The sequence below is a fragment of the Papaver somniferum genome, chromosome 4 (genome assembly GCF_003573695.1).
Source record: "Papaver somniferum cultivar HN1 chromosome 4, ASM357369v1, whole genome shotgun sequence".
Lineage (NCBI taxonomy): Eukaryota > Viridiplantae > Streptophyta > Magnoliopsida > Ranunculales > Papaveraceae > Papaver > Papaver somniferum.
The window spans coordinates 39879166-39894363 of record NC_039361.1 but is presented as its reverse complement, the minus strand read 5'-3'; the positions used below and the strand labels follow the sequence as shown (position 1 = coordinate 39894363).

At 35.6% G+C, this 15198-nt stretch overlaps 2 protein-coding genes across 2 annotated transcripts; one reads left to right on the top strand and one right to left on the bottom strand.

Moving 5' to 3' along the window:
* Positions 1-1078: 1078 nt before the first annotated feature.
* Positions 1079-2359, bottom strand: LOC113275216 (protein EXORDIUM-like 3). The gene has a single exon (XM_026524670.1). It carries the CDS (start codon positions 2315-2317, stop codon positions 1265-1267), a length of 1053 nt encoding a protein of 350 aa, XP_026380455.1. The 5' UTR covers positions 2318-2359; the 3' UTR covers positions 1079-1264.
* A 6263-nt stretch (positions 2360-8622) lies between these two features.
* Positions 8623-11569, top strand: LOC113272387. Its single transcript, XM_026522230.1, has 7 exons — positions 8623-9284; positions 9424-9595; positions 9739-9997; positions 10082-10180; positions 10325-10419; positions 10579-11050; positions 11400-11569. Exons 1-7 carry the CDS (start codon positions 8623-8625, stop codon positions 11567-11569), a joined length of 1929 nt encoding a protein of 642 aa, XP_026378015.1.
* Positions 11570-15198: the final 3629 nt, after the last annotated feature.

The window sequence follows — 15198 nt, the reverse complement described above, 5'->3', positions numbered from 1 at the left end:
AGTTCAGGATAAGCACTTACGATTTTAAAAATGTAAGACATTGGTTAGAAAGTCTCTAGACTCATGAAGACTCTCAAAGTCTTCAATTACCTCTAAAATGGGTCATGGTAGGGATGCTCTGAAAATAACCTACTTTTGGCCTGACAGTGGTTCAAGCCTTCAAGAGTTCTAAGGAATTAATTTTTTTTGTTGCTTCATCTTTTAAAAGGCATAAATCCACTTATTCTTGGCGAGTTTGGTAAGAACCCCTTTTTAGCATAAGGTCAACATATGAATGTGAACGGCTTTTGCACCCCAAATAAACATTTAGGGAGCTATTTGGATTTTGGAAGCCGTTTTCAACAAGATGGGGACAATCTTGGGATTTATTTCTAGCATCAGAGATTCGGAGCAAATATTTTGCCATAAATTACTAGTCAAGAGTCAAGAGAGTCTGCTGCCTCTGCAGGTTTGCTGCTTTCAATGTAAAAATTTCTGCAGGAGTGAAAAGGACACATAGTACAGGCGCTTCAAATTTAAATCACCCGTACGGCCCGAATTAAGTATTGCGAGTAAATTTTTTCATCTGCGGGTTTTCTGCTCGCACATATAAATGTGGAAGCCACTGTAGCCCAACCTCAATAGGATAAATTTCTGGCAAAAATTATCGCATTTAGAAAAAGGAAAGAACTACTATAAGATCAAGGACTAGGAGCATCATAAGCCAAGTTCGAAGTGGAGGTCTCCTTAATTCCTCTTTTTGCAAATATTTGATAGGCCACTGATTCCACTTGATCTGCTGCAACATTGTCCATGAAGGCGTGATTTATCTTTTTTTCATAAACAGACTCTAATGTGGCACCTGCTTGAACGGGGAGGCACGCAATAGGCCTCCAATTTCTCGGCATTAAACACTGCTGCAAAATACATAGTACAAGTCGGGCCAACTTTAATCGCTCGCCAAGAACTTTAATCGCTCCTACTGCCAGTATTGAGTAAAGTTTTTCATCTGCAGGTTTACTGCTTGGGCACCCTATAGATGTAGCTCAACTCAGCAGAACTGTTCTGTACTTATTAAAATGCATTAAGAGAAGGGTTATGGCAAAAACGTCTTACTGCAATTTTTTTGATTTCTTGAATTTACTTAACAAAGAGTCCAAACATAGAGCAAAAAAATAACATCCATCAAACACAACTTAAACTATTACATCAAAATCGAACAAAACATTCGATTAAAAAAGAAAAATACTGGACATTTTTTAATTTGAAATCAAGATTCATCACATCACTGATCAAGTGCATTAGGACCAGAACAATACTTCAAGTAAGGATTCCAAACCCACTGCACTAAAAACCTCCGTCTGATTCCATTCATATTAAACGTAGCACCATCATGACCCTTCAACATTTGCCCGGTATAAGACCCACCACCACCGGTCCCATAAATACCTTCACACAAATCAGCAATCTCAGTAGGAAAACTAGGATCAGGCCCTGCATACCAAGCATTCACCAATGGGTTTGTAGCCAATTCTGCAATCTCATGAGCAATCACACTTATCATACCATCAATCCCGATATCACCATTTGGCGATTTCAAAGGTTTCAAATTTGGTATATAATCGGGCACCGCAAATGGATACGCACATGTACCGGCACACAACTTTTCGGAATTCCCGACCCAAGCATAAGGTAATGTATACCCAACTATTGACGGAAATGTAAAATAATGAAATCCACATACTTGCCCACAGAAATCTTCAACGTGTACATCATCTGCCGTTAAGAGTAAATATAACCCACTTTTCGGATTAATCGGAAGTGGCTTCTTACGTACACTCACCGCACTTTTGATTACCGATTGTATTGAAAGACGTGTAAGTGACCGGCCGTGGGAGTAAAACCGGTCATTCTTTTCTTCCCCGAGATGTACCGCTCTTGAGATATTAGCACCGGTTTGATCAGTGTAGAGCTGAACTGTTTTCCACCATCCGGAAACTGATGGATGTTTTGAATCATCAGATGAGATTGAATTTATGAACTCACGAATGATTTTCTTCTGTGAGTTTTTCCATGTTCCATACCAGATTGGATGAACTGTGATGGTTGAAGTTAGAACTGGACCCATATGGTATTTCAGATGTACAAATTCTGATGAACCTTCATACTTCTTTGAACTCCCAAAATCAAGATCTTTACCATCACCACTGATTTGTTTCACATGATGAGGCCATGGAGTTGAACTGAAGACCGGTTTTGTGAAGATTGTGAGAGGAAAAACGAGAGAGAAAATGAAGAGAGTAAACAGAAGATGAAGACTACTACCACTCTCTTTCATTTCCTGTCTCAGTGAACTGAACTTGGGGGGTGGTCTGTGTTTGTTTTGTTGTGTTTGAATGGTATTGAGGGTGTTTAAATATAGAGGAAGAAAAGAGAGATCATGACTGGGTGTGGCAGAGTTTAATATGATTATCTTGCAACGGAACTGAGAGAAAACAGGATAACCATTGATTTTAAAGAGTAATGGAGGACAGTGAGATTCTTTATGTCTTAGCTGTAAGTGGGGGCCAGAGAAAAATAGACACTTTTCTAGTTCTTGTTTTGTCTAGTTTTAGACTGTTTAAGTGCAGTTTTCTTCTTTCTTTTTTTTTGGCTTCTTTAAATCTATGCTCTCTCAAGGCGGGAAATGTTTGTATGTACGGGAAATGTTGATTTTTGGAGATGGATTAAATTTTGTTAAATAAGAAAATAAAAACTTTATTGGGTTTTGAATTTGGTTTTCCCTTTGATCGTCTATCTTTTTTCTTGTCAATGTGGGTCATATTTAATGTGTCTTCTAGTATAAGATACATAGGGGAGTAGCTTGTTCAAGTAATGCTGCTGCTAGGTGATGAGCATTCAGATAGACAAGACTGTAGAGAATTATGGGGTATGTTTACTGTAACAAACAGTCTTTGTTGTTTGTCATGCTTTATGCTTTTTCATATCCAGTTGTTGATGTTTGAAACCGAATCTGTTTGTTTGTTTTCATTAGACTAATTCTTGATTTTCTTTTTTTGGTTGAGAATTTGAGATTGATTAATCTAATTCTCCGTTAACCATTTTGGCATTTCAAAAGTGCACACATAAACAATGTCAAAGAGCGGTAAAGATCATATTAGTTCAATAGGACCTATCAAAAATACATTATAGGGTGTTTGTATATATATTCGTATACTGCTCAATTTCTGAAAATCGAAAAGTCAAAAATAAGTTTGACAATAATTTTTCAGAATGATTTCGTGACATTAAAAATCAACTATTCGTGAAATAAAATAATTTTACTTCTACTATTCAAAAGTGATTAAAAATACAACATTACAGGTGTGTTCGGTTTAGAGTGTATAATATAAAACTGCACTATGCGCGGTCAAAGCATGCACATTGACCTAAGCTAAAGAGTTTTACTATGAGCAAGTGTATAAAAACTTTTAACAAAAATGTGGCTTATGGGGCAATTGCACTAACATGCTCTTAGTTCTGCAGCTACTAATTTAATTAAATCCCTAATTTGCCACTAATCATTCTCAGACATTTAGTGACTTCCCATTTCTTAAAAAGTTAGAAAAACTATTAAAGTAGGTCTTGGACATTAAGCAACTGATATGCTATTATATTGTTTTGTGCTATTTTTGAACAACACTGTCTTAAAAATTTAGCATCTTTTTAATATAAGCCGAATTTGTCTTAAGATTAGGTTTACATATAGGTCCACGTATATGAAATTTTATTAGGATGTGGGTCTGGAACCTCGGTTGTTTAATAATTGAACTATCTATAATTGTTGTTTTTTTTTTTTCTGAAAAAGAGGCTACTCTCAAATATATTGATAGAGCCGATTTAGAAAAGCGAAAACCTTACAAAGATGTTTCAAGATCATAAAATAGTCATACCAATTATAATATTTTCCTCAATTCTTGCCTATCAAACGTATCCCTTCGGAACTAAAAACCGTTTCAGAAAACCTTCTTCTCTCTCGCAAAGGAGAGGATCAAACAACATGTAGGGACACATTGATTTTGAAAATAAAATCAGTATGTGTCAATGCACAAGGCAATGACCGGAACAAATCCAACCAAATGTTCTTCAAAACATGTGAATAACATGAACTGGAGTTTTTTAAATTTAGACTGCCTAATGCAATCAAGGTAGCAATGACCCAACTAATAGTAATAGTATCCCAAAAGTAACCATAGTGTCTCAAACGGTAACCAAAGTGTCTCAAGTAGCGGTGGTGATCGATATCGGTCTTTAAGTGTTTATATCAGAACAACGAATCGGGCTGACTCGGCTTGGAAGATGTTGTAACTGTTCATGTAATAGATGAACTGAACGACGATCTTGATCGAGCTGCTGTTGTCTTTCTTTTCAGTACTAAACCTAAAACAAGCAGATCTAAAACTATAGCAGCGAAGACTAACATATTAACCATACACATAAAAATTAAAACGAGATATGTAATCCTATCAGCCCCGCAAACAAAAAAGATAATAGAAGTTCTGAAACGGTTTGGAGTAATTGAAGCCACTGCCAAAGTTGTTGCCGGTACTCTGTTTTTCCCAAAGATTTGGTCTGGAGATTGTGATATACCGCAGAGCATACTTGCACCGTAAAAAGCTCGCCGGAAAAATCCTTTAAATTTTCCTGCCCACTGTAACAGACCACAATCGACAACCCATATGGCTAGATCTAAGAAAAGGATCTCATGATTGCTGCAAGATGATTGACTTGATATTTTCCTCCACATAACACAAAGAACTCGACGAAAAACACGTCGGAATCTCTGAAACTGTCGGAGAGATTCACCACCAAGCTTGAAGCAAATTACAATTAAAGTACAACCCAATCTTAAAAACCCAATTACATAGAAGATTACAGGACTCAAATAAGAAAATAAAAAAGCAATCACATAATGCATGAGACTGGTCCTTTCAGTCGAGAACAACCAAAGATCTAAGAAAAACTAAAACAATAAGATCCTAGAAGAGGATTAAGAGCACATCTAAGTCTGCTGATGTGAGCAGAATCTAGAGAAAACAAACCCTAAAAAAAATTTATAATCGGGAAATAGAAGAATAGATTTAAGAGTACAAACTAGAGAAAACAGATGGAAAGAGGTTGGGTGGTATTTGATCTTCTCATATTGACTCCGAATGAGCCGATCTGAGAAGAGATGTTTCAATTGGTTTTGGTTTTCGTCGCTCTGATTTTGGAAAGAGAAAGTCGCCCTGGTTTCTTAGAAAAGAACAATCATGTCGTCAAGTCGCCCCGGTTTTGGAAAGAGAAAGTCACCCTGGTTGGGGTGGTATCGGAGAACTATCTATAACTGCTAGTTATCAAGAATTGTCATAAGATATATACGATCTACACTATTGGAACGTATAAATACGGAAAACTTCTTTTTTTTTTCTTGTTATATTTCCCGAATGATGTTCTCCGATAGTTGCTTTTTTTACTTATAGCGCGTTTGCATACCAAGAAAGCTATGCTTTTCTTTCGGGAGTCAGAAGCAAAACTGATTTCTAGAAATCGTGTACTTAGCTTTTCGATTTCCAGAAATCGTGTCTTCAAAAACAGATAACTTTTCGATTTCTAAAAATCATTTTGAAATCTGATACCCAACTAATTTTTTCATGTAATATCCAAACAGGCTAATAGCAAATCAGTCATTCAGAATAAATAATGAAACGGAGCATGGTGGGTGAATGTAGTAGTTCCTTTCATAGTTGGTCTTTGCCGTGGAGTTCCCTTTAAATGTATTAATAGAAAATTCGCCTTTGACATTGGCCTTGGAAACATTTAGATGTTGTTTGGATGATATTATAGAAATTACTTTCTAGTCTCCATAAACAAAAGAAAAAAGGAGGAACTAAATTTGAGCTCAAAATTTCAGAATAATACCCGGAAGCAAAACAGTTACCAATTTGGGAGTTCAGTTTCTGCTTTGGTATATAAACAGTTAGTCAGTCCGGTGATTATCTCATTTCACCGTGTAATATACGCTGGTGTAGTGCCCATGAACTCAATATTTACCAACCAAAACCGAATCGCAAAGGGCTTGATGATGGGAGCGCAATCGAGGGAGTAAATTCCGGGGCAGCAAATGATTAAAAATTACAACAGTATCCATTTCAACAGCTGAGATTGAAAGTGACACTGGGCCCCACAAAAAGGTACCCACCAAAATTTACTTCCCTCTTTCCCCCCACTCCTCAGTCCTCTCTACCATTTGAATCCTCCTCTCAAAACACGAAAGGCGTGACAAAAATAAGAGCTCCAAAAGTTGGGCCCCACAAGAGACGGACCCACCCCATGGTGGGACCCAATAGGGATATGGACCACACATGAGGAATACGGACGTTATTTGCTGCTACTTACGTATATTTGTGCTTGTGTCCTTCAAATTTAGTTGGTTGATGATATATTGAAAACTCACACGCGCGCATTGATAATGAAACGTATGTACCATCAAACTCGACAGCATTTAAGATACACGATATCTACGCCGTTGATTTAGAACCATTGATCGATCAGGACGTCAGAAAACTGAACATTTTGGTCAGAAATGTGTCGATGCATGGACTGGCTATTAGAAGAACTTTTCCATGCACGCCAATGCGATTCTACTTGTGTTTCTTTGGATCCAGTGGTGTCGTACTCATGATAGTACGGTAGGTAGTCAAAAAGAAGTAGACATTATCTGTGTATGAGTGGGACCCATCAGAGAGGAAGAACTATGGAGTATGGACCACTGTGATCAGATTAGACATCAGACTAATTCAGAGTCATCATCGCATCATCTTGTCTAAATTTATTGGATAGTAAAATTTGGAAAATTAAGACATCTTTTTACCAAAGGTAAATCTTCAAATCACAATTACGATGATAGTAATTATGTTATGAAGAAATTTTCAAATCAGCTTTTTACCAAAGGTCGTTTTCTTTTTCAAATCATAATTTTTAAGATTATAATTAAAAATGAGTCTATTATTGAAACCCAAATCATTGCTAAGTTCTTAAAAAGTTGTTCTAATTCAATAATTATTGGCTACACAATAATTAAATGATGACATCTTAATTATTCTTTCTTTTGTTTCGGGATAATCATCTCTTTTCCTTTAATTTTTCCTTATCTATTGAACACACCCGAACAAACATTCTAAAGAGAACCAGAAGTTGAGTTCCCATTCGCCTAACTAGTAACGGGGATCTTGCATTTTTTTAATCCTGGTATCTTTAGGGGCGATCCCAAAAGAATTAGAACGACACAAAAAGACAAAAAAATGTCACACAAACCTAAAACAAAGCCACCCCTTATCTCAAAATTTTTAAAATGGCAAATATGTCCTCCATAATCGATAATTAAGTTTACAATCGGGAGAATTTTGTTATATAGATGAGATTCCATTTTCACATGATTGAGAACAACCCAGATTGTAAACTACTGAGCTAAAATATATCTATAATCGGTACAAAATGATATTTATTGGCTTCCGATTACAATGTAGCCCCAAATTCAAATTTTTCAAAAACCAATGAGAATTTTGGATTTCTCTATTTTCACAATCGGTAGTTTCATGGTGTTTATTTCCTACCGATTGACAACCGGTAGTTTTGTGATGTTCCTTGTCTACCGATTGTGGTAGTAGCCCCAAATTCAAATTTTTCAAAAACCAACGGGAATTTTGGATTTCTCTATTTTCACAATCGGTAGTTTCATGATGTTTATAGCCTACCGATTGATAATCGGTAGTTTCGTGATGTTAATTATCTACCGATTGTGGCAGTAGCCCCAAATTCAAAATTTTCAAAAACCAATGGGAATTTTGGATTTCTCTATTTTCACAACCGGTAGTTTCATGATGTTTATTGCCTACCAATTGACAATCGGTAGTTTCGTGATGTCCATTATCTACCGATTGTGGTAGTAGTCCCAAATTCAAAATTTTCAAAAACCAATTGAATTTTGGATTTCTCTATTTTCACAATCGGTAGTTTCATGATGTTTATTGCTTACCGATTGTACGCATTATGTTCATTATCTACCGATTATGGTAGTAGCCCCAAATTCAAACTTTTCAAAAACCAATGGAATTTTGGATTTCTCTATTTTCACAATCGGTAGTTTCATGATGTTTATTGCCTACCGATTGTACAATCGGTAGTTTTATGATGTTCTGATTATGGTAGTAGCCCCAAATTCAAATTTTTGAAAAACCAATGGAATTTTGGATTTCTCTACTTTCACAATCGGTAGTTTCATGATGTTTATTGCCTACCGATTGTCAATCGGTAGTTTTATGATGTTCATTATCTACCGATTATGGTAGTCGCCCATATTCAAAATTTTCAAAAACCAATGGAATTTTGAATATCTCTTTTTCATAATAGGTAGTTTCGTGATGTTTATTATCTACCGATTGTGATAGTAGCTTTAAATTTAAATTTTCAAAATAAAACAAAGAAGAGAAGAACACGGTCATAATCGGTTGATAAAATCAATACTAAACTACCGATTGTAAAAAAAATGTAGATTTCAGAAAATGTGGTTAGATCATCCTACATTCATGAAAGTGGTGCAAGATAGCTGGGCTGTGCATATTCATGGTGATGCTCCTTATATTTTTCATGCAAAAACTTAAAAATCTCAAGCATATTCTCAAGGAATGGAACTGGAAGGTTTTTGGTGATTTAAAGGTCAAAATTCAAGAAGCAGAACAGAATGTCAAGGCAACAATGGAGACTTCAGATCATAATCCTCGTGATGAACAAGCACTGCATGATTTGGTTAATACTCAAAATGAACTCAATTCAAGAGAAACTCAATACAATACAATGTTGCAAAAAAAATCTAGAATAAAGTGGGTGAAGGAAGGGTCAGCAAACACTGCTTTCTTCCATTCTAATATTAAAATCAGACAAACAAGAAATACCATCTGTGAATTGGAAGATGAAAATGAAAATCTGATATCTGATCAGAAAAAGATTGCTGACATATTGGTTGATTTTTTTGAAAAAAGATTTCAAGCTCAAGATATTGAAGTTAATGAAGATATTCTTGATGTCATCCAAAATGTTATTACTGAATCAGATCAATTTATGCTTGAAGTAATTCCTGAAGCAGATGAAATAAAGGCAGTTGTTTTTGATATGGATGGAGATAGTGCCCCTGGACCAGATAGCGTCTCTGGAATGTTCTATAAAGCATGTTGGGATATCATTCAACAAGACTTCATTAATGTTATTCAATATTGCTGGAGGAGAAGGTATATTCCTAAAGGTCTAAATTCTAATTTTTTTAGTTCTTTTACCTAAAGTTCAAGGTGCAAAGAAACCAAATCAATTCAGACCTATTGGTCTGAGCAATTTTAGTTATAAGGTTTTTACCAAAATTATTTCACTAAGAATGGCTTGTCTCATGCATAAGCTAGTTTCTCCTCAACAAGTAGCATACATTAAAGGTAGAAACATCCATGAACAAATTTTGCTAGCTTCTGAACTAGTGAATGAGATGAAGAAAAAAAGAAGGGGAGGTAACCTAAGTTTGAAACTTGATATCTCACAAGCCTATGATTCAGTAAATTGGAAGTTTCTTCTCAATGTTCTTAAAAGATATGGTTTTTCTGAGGCATGGTGTGATTAGATAAAAGTACTTCTATCTTCTGCCAAAATTTCTGTAATGGTCAATGGTGGACCAAATGGTTTTTTCTATTTGCACAGGGGGCTCAAGCAAGGAGATCCACTATCTCCATTTTATTTGTTCTAATTGAGGAGGTTTTAAGCGGAGGGTTAACTAAACTGGTAGAAACAAGAAAGTTACAACCAATGGTTACAAGAGATGGAATTGCTCCTACCCACATACTATTTGCTGATGATATTTTTCTTTTCAATAATTGCTCAAAAAGAAGTATTGAAAATCTCTTGAATCTGATTGAAACTTATCAAAATTGCTCTGGTCAAATTATTAACAAGAACAAAAGTAAGTGTTTTGTTGATGGGTGTTCCTTGGTCAGAACATCTCAAATTTCTAATATGTTGCATATGGAATTAACTTCTTTCCCAGATAAAAATTTGGGAATCATTATTCATCCAGGCAGAATCAAATCTGCATCTGTGTGTCCAATGGTAGAAATAATGCAAGATTATTTGGCAGTTTGGAAGGGTAAATTATTATATTTTCATGACATATTAATGTTGATTAAACATGTACTGGGCAGTATTCCTATACACAACATGGTTGTATACAGATGGCCCAATTCAGTGATTAAGCAATGTGAAAAAATAATGAGAAACTTTCTCTTGTCAGGTGATGCAGATGTTAGAAAATTTAAAACCATTTCTTGGAGAAGAGTATGCACTCCATTTTGTGAAGGAGGATTGGGTATTAGAAGGCTCTCAGATGTAAACAAAGCATTACTGATGAAAATGATGTGGAAGCTTTTAACTTCTAAAGAATAATGGTCTCTATTTTTTGCAGCTAAATTCAAAGACAAAAATGGCCAATTGACATCTCAGTGGAAATTATCCTCAGTCTGACCTGGATTAAAATGGGCTTGGCAGTCTCTTAAAAATGATGTCAGATGGATATTAGGCAATGGAGAACATATCTCAGTTTGGTTTGACATTTGGACTGGTGACTGTCCTATAATTGAGAAGATTGGTTTTACTGATTATGTTAACAATAATATTCAGATGAAAGTAAAGGATCTATTACAGAATAATGAATGGGTAATACCGACTGAATTGAAAAACTTCATTTCTCTGCCATTGCCTATTATAAGTGGTGCTCATGATAACATTATTTGGAGTGGTGATATAAAGGGTAATTTCCCAACAACAGCAGCAGTCAACAAAGTTAGACACAAAGAACAAAAGATTCATTGGCCTTCTCACATCTGGAAATCCTTTCTTCATCCTGGTATCTCAAGCAACATTTGGAAAATCCAGCAAGGTGTTTTCATAGATGATCAGAAGAAAATTACTCAAGGCTATGATACGGTGTCTATGTGCTGTGTATGCAAACAAGATCAAGGTAGCATGCCTCATCTTTTATGGTCCTGCAGTTTCAGCCTGAACATTTGGCAATGGTTAGGTAATATCTTCAACTTTCCAACACCTTCTTCATTTGATAGCATCATACAATGTGCAAAACTTCAAAGCCCCATAGTCAAAGAAATATGGATGACTGCAGCTTTTTCCACCATGAGAGAACTTTGGTTTCTTAAAAATAAAATCATGTTTGAAAATGTTAAGCCAAGTGAAAATGCTTTCAAGAGCAGGATTCTAAACTTAGTTCACTATGGAGGATACATAATGAAGTAGACTAGATGGAATCATGATTATGATTCAAAAAATTTAAATTTTTTTCATCTGGGTCATAGAAGAACTAAATTTACTACCATTAGAGTGTTGTTGGTTGAATCCTCCAAAGAATTTTGTTTTGTTCTGCTGTGATGGTGCTGCAGCAGGAAATCCAGGATTAGCAGGATTTGGTGTAATAGCAAGAGACCATGATTGTGCAGTTATTGGTACCGTTTCAGGAGGACTTTGAATTGCTTCAAACTACATAGCAGAATCTCTAGCTGTAATTTGGGCTTTGGGATGGGCAGTTAAATTACTATGTGATAAGATTATCATAAGATCTGATTCCAAAACAGTGATCGAAGATTTTCAGAGAGGGAATATTCCATGGTGTTTCATGTCCAGATGGCTTAGAGCTAAAGCTTTGATATCTCAAATCTACTATGAACACTGTTATAGAGAAATTAATTTCTCTGTTGATAGTTTGGCCAAGGTGTGAGTCTGCAAATGGGGGAGATAATATATCACATTGGAAGACCAACTCACTTAATCCAACTAGAGATGCCATATAGGAAATATTATAGATTTTGTTGATTCTTTTTAGTTTTTTTGTATCTCCTGCTTCGGTTGTTGCTGTGAGCTTCTTTCTTGTAATAACTCTTTAGCTTTTTCTTATTTCAATAAAATTGGTGATTCAGCAAAAAACAACTACCGATTGTAAAAGGGCATATAGGTATTTTCTAACCATTAGGACATCCCATAACCACACCTATGGGTTGAGAATAAAAAAATCGCCCGTAATTCTTTCGAGGTCGCCCTTAAAAATGCTAGGTTTTTTATTCCCAAGGAACAAACTTTTGCTCAAAACAAAGCACATGAAACTGAAACTGTAAAACATTATTTCTGTTTTAGAAGATGTGAAAATAAACACGCCGATATAAATAATATCATAACTAAAATACTTTGTGTTTTCTTTGGCGCTCATTTCTTTTTATGGATTTACAAGAAAATCTGGAAAATTTATAATCCAAACAGAGCCTTGATATATCTGGCTAACTTAATTTGCTAAAGAGGGCTGTGGAATCGTCAGCTACGGCCTACGGCATGGTACTTGGTACGTAACGTAGGCGGTGAAATAAGCTTGCCTACAAAAGAAAACAGCTCATCTCTAGAGTAAAGATAAGATATGCGTATACCAAACCCACTTGTTGTATTCAAGACTGAATTGATCATCATATAAATAAATATTTGTGAGCCTGGGCAGGGTCATTGTGCATATGTTTCAGGTGCAGTGACCTATATATATTTGAAATGGGGACTCTATGTGGTACTTGGTACTAATAATTTATGTGGTGGGTTCAAAATGTTTGCCCTCTTATTTATTAATGCACCGGATGGGGCTTGGTGCCTAACTTAGACGAGATAATATCATATTCACCGGATGGCCTAGGGTGTTCTCCTATAAGGGGAATTCTACGTCAATACATGGACCATGGGAAACACTAATTCACTAGATAAGATTAGCATACAGTTTGAGGGGAAATGACTTGTTGGTGACGGAACCAGGGGTTGGCGGGGCCATTTAAGTATAAGTTTTATTAGAAATTTTTCACAATGCCGCCTATTTTTCTTTTCCTTTTTAAATCTATGGACCAGTTAATAATTTGCCAGTTCATGCTTCAAAAATTTTTGCCAGTTAGGGAGTTCCCCATAGCTAAGCTTTTCATCCTGCTTTCATCGCGGGTGAAAAAAAACATGACCTCAATGTTTATTTCATAAAGTTAAAGTGGACGTTAGATGTCACGCTAATCGTGGTACTATACCAACAGGAATGTTCGCTAAATCTAATCTTTGGATGCCTAAATTATTACCTCGAATGCAACAACCTTTGGAGTTTTGTTCTTAACTTGTATTCAAAATTAACGTCAAAAGTGAAGTGAAAATTAAAGCAAAAATAGAAAACGAGTTGAGATTATAAAAGGTTAATAATTTGGAGATTGAAAAAGTCTGATGGATGGGCACCAGGAAAAAGTATCAAATAAAAGGTGGGAAAACTTCTTCTTTTGATAATGAAGCGTAAAAATGAAAAAGACTAGTTAGTTTTATATTTTAAAATGAACATACTTTTGACTACACTAACCATCCCTACGACGAAATCGGATCGGTTTTCCTTATAATTAAGAGTCGCTAAGAGCAAGTTTAGTGTTGTTGCTATAAGTCATATATGGCAACAAAAACAGGTGTAATCTTGGCTGTTATAGGTCTCATATTTCTATATTCTCAAAGGGATGTCCATATACGAGAACTTTTTTTCTTTTTTTGGCAAATCTCATATATAGCTTCACGCAGTTAAAAAGTGCGTGCGACGACAAACATAACTAAAAATTGCATGGAACAATAGACGCAATTGTAGTTTACGTTCGATAAATATAACGTAATTTAAAACTCCGTCTGGCATGAACGTATTTTAAGAAAGCGTTTATGGAAATGTAGATTTTAATAGCGTCTAACAACGGACGTAAGTTATATTTGCGTCTCACTGCTACATAATTTATAATTACGTTGTGTTGAACGTGGCTGTCAACTGTGTCTACACCAAACGCGTTTTATAACTGCGTCCATAGTGGGACGTTACTCAAACAACAATTATAGAAAACGTCTCATAGTGGGATGTTCGACTAAATGTTATTATAGCAACCACATGGAGAAAACGTAGTTATAAACCACGTTTTATACTTGAACGTGTTTATAAAAAGCACCCGGGGTCAAACGCAGTTTTTAATGTCGTTGGATTAAACATCGTTGTAAAAAATGTTTAGAGGACAAACGGTATTTTAAACCGCGTTGTATAACAGACACAATTATAATTTGCGTTTCATACCACACGTTATTCCAAAATGTGTTTGACTTGGACGGATTTTTTGATCACGTTTCTGATGAAACGTTGATATTAACTACGTTGATTTGTCTCCCACTGCGTCACATACCATATTGCTAAGCCAAAAAAGCCATATATGTCTTGAGAATTTGAGAATGTAGTAACTCAACACTAAAGTTGCTCTAATGAGGTTGTGCTGCAGTGCCGTTGCTAACTTTTGTTCAGGGGAGGAGTCAGGTTTTAAGAAATGGATAGGCATAATAAAGAAGAGATTTCAGAGTGCATAACAAAAAGAATCGAAACTCTTCTCGTAACAAACTATTTCCATAAAATTGCTTTCATTTTTAATCCTGAAATTGAACAGAGCATAATAAATCTTATCCCTATTATTGTAAATCATGAAGATAATGAAATGTTGTGTGTCACTCCTCTAGGATTCGAAATCAAGAAAACTCTGTACTCAATGGAACCATACAAAAGTCTGGGACCGGATGGATTTCCCAAAAAAAAAAATTCAGAAGAATTGGGAAATAGTCAGAACTGATGAAATAAATATGGTTCAAAGTTTTTTCATTACAGGGCATATGTCAAAAAAGACGAACGCGTCTTTCATCTCTTTAATTCCCAAAATCCTAAATCCGACTACTCATGTGGAGTTCAGACTAATGCATTAGCTAATACCTGTTATAAAATTATATCTAAGTTGATGGCGGGGAGAATGAAGGCCCTGCTAGAAAAACAATTTCCCCCTATCGATTTGCCTTCACCATGGGAAGGCAGATATCTTAAAATATTACCCTGGCTCATGAGATAATTCATAAAATGAAGAACTCTAAATCCAAGAAGGGATTTATGGGGTTAAAAATCGACATGTCAAAAGCTTTCGACAGAGCCGAATGGGACTTATTAGTTCAAATAATGGATAAAATGGGATTCAACAGTAAATGGTGTAACTTGATAAACCAATGTATCTCGACAACGACTCTAGCAGTCTTGTTAAA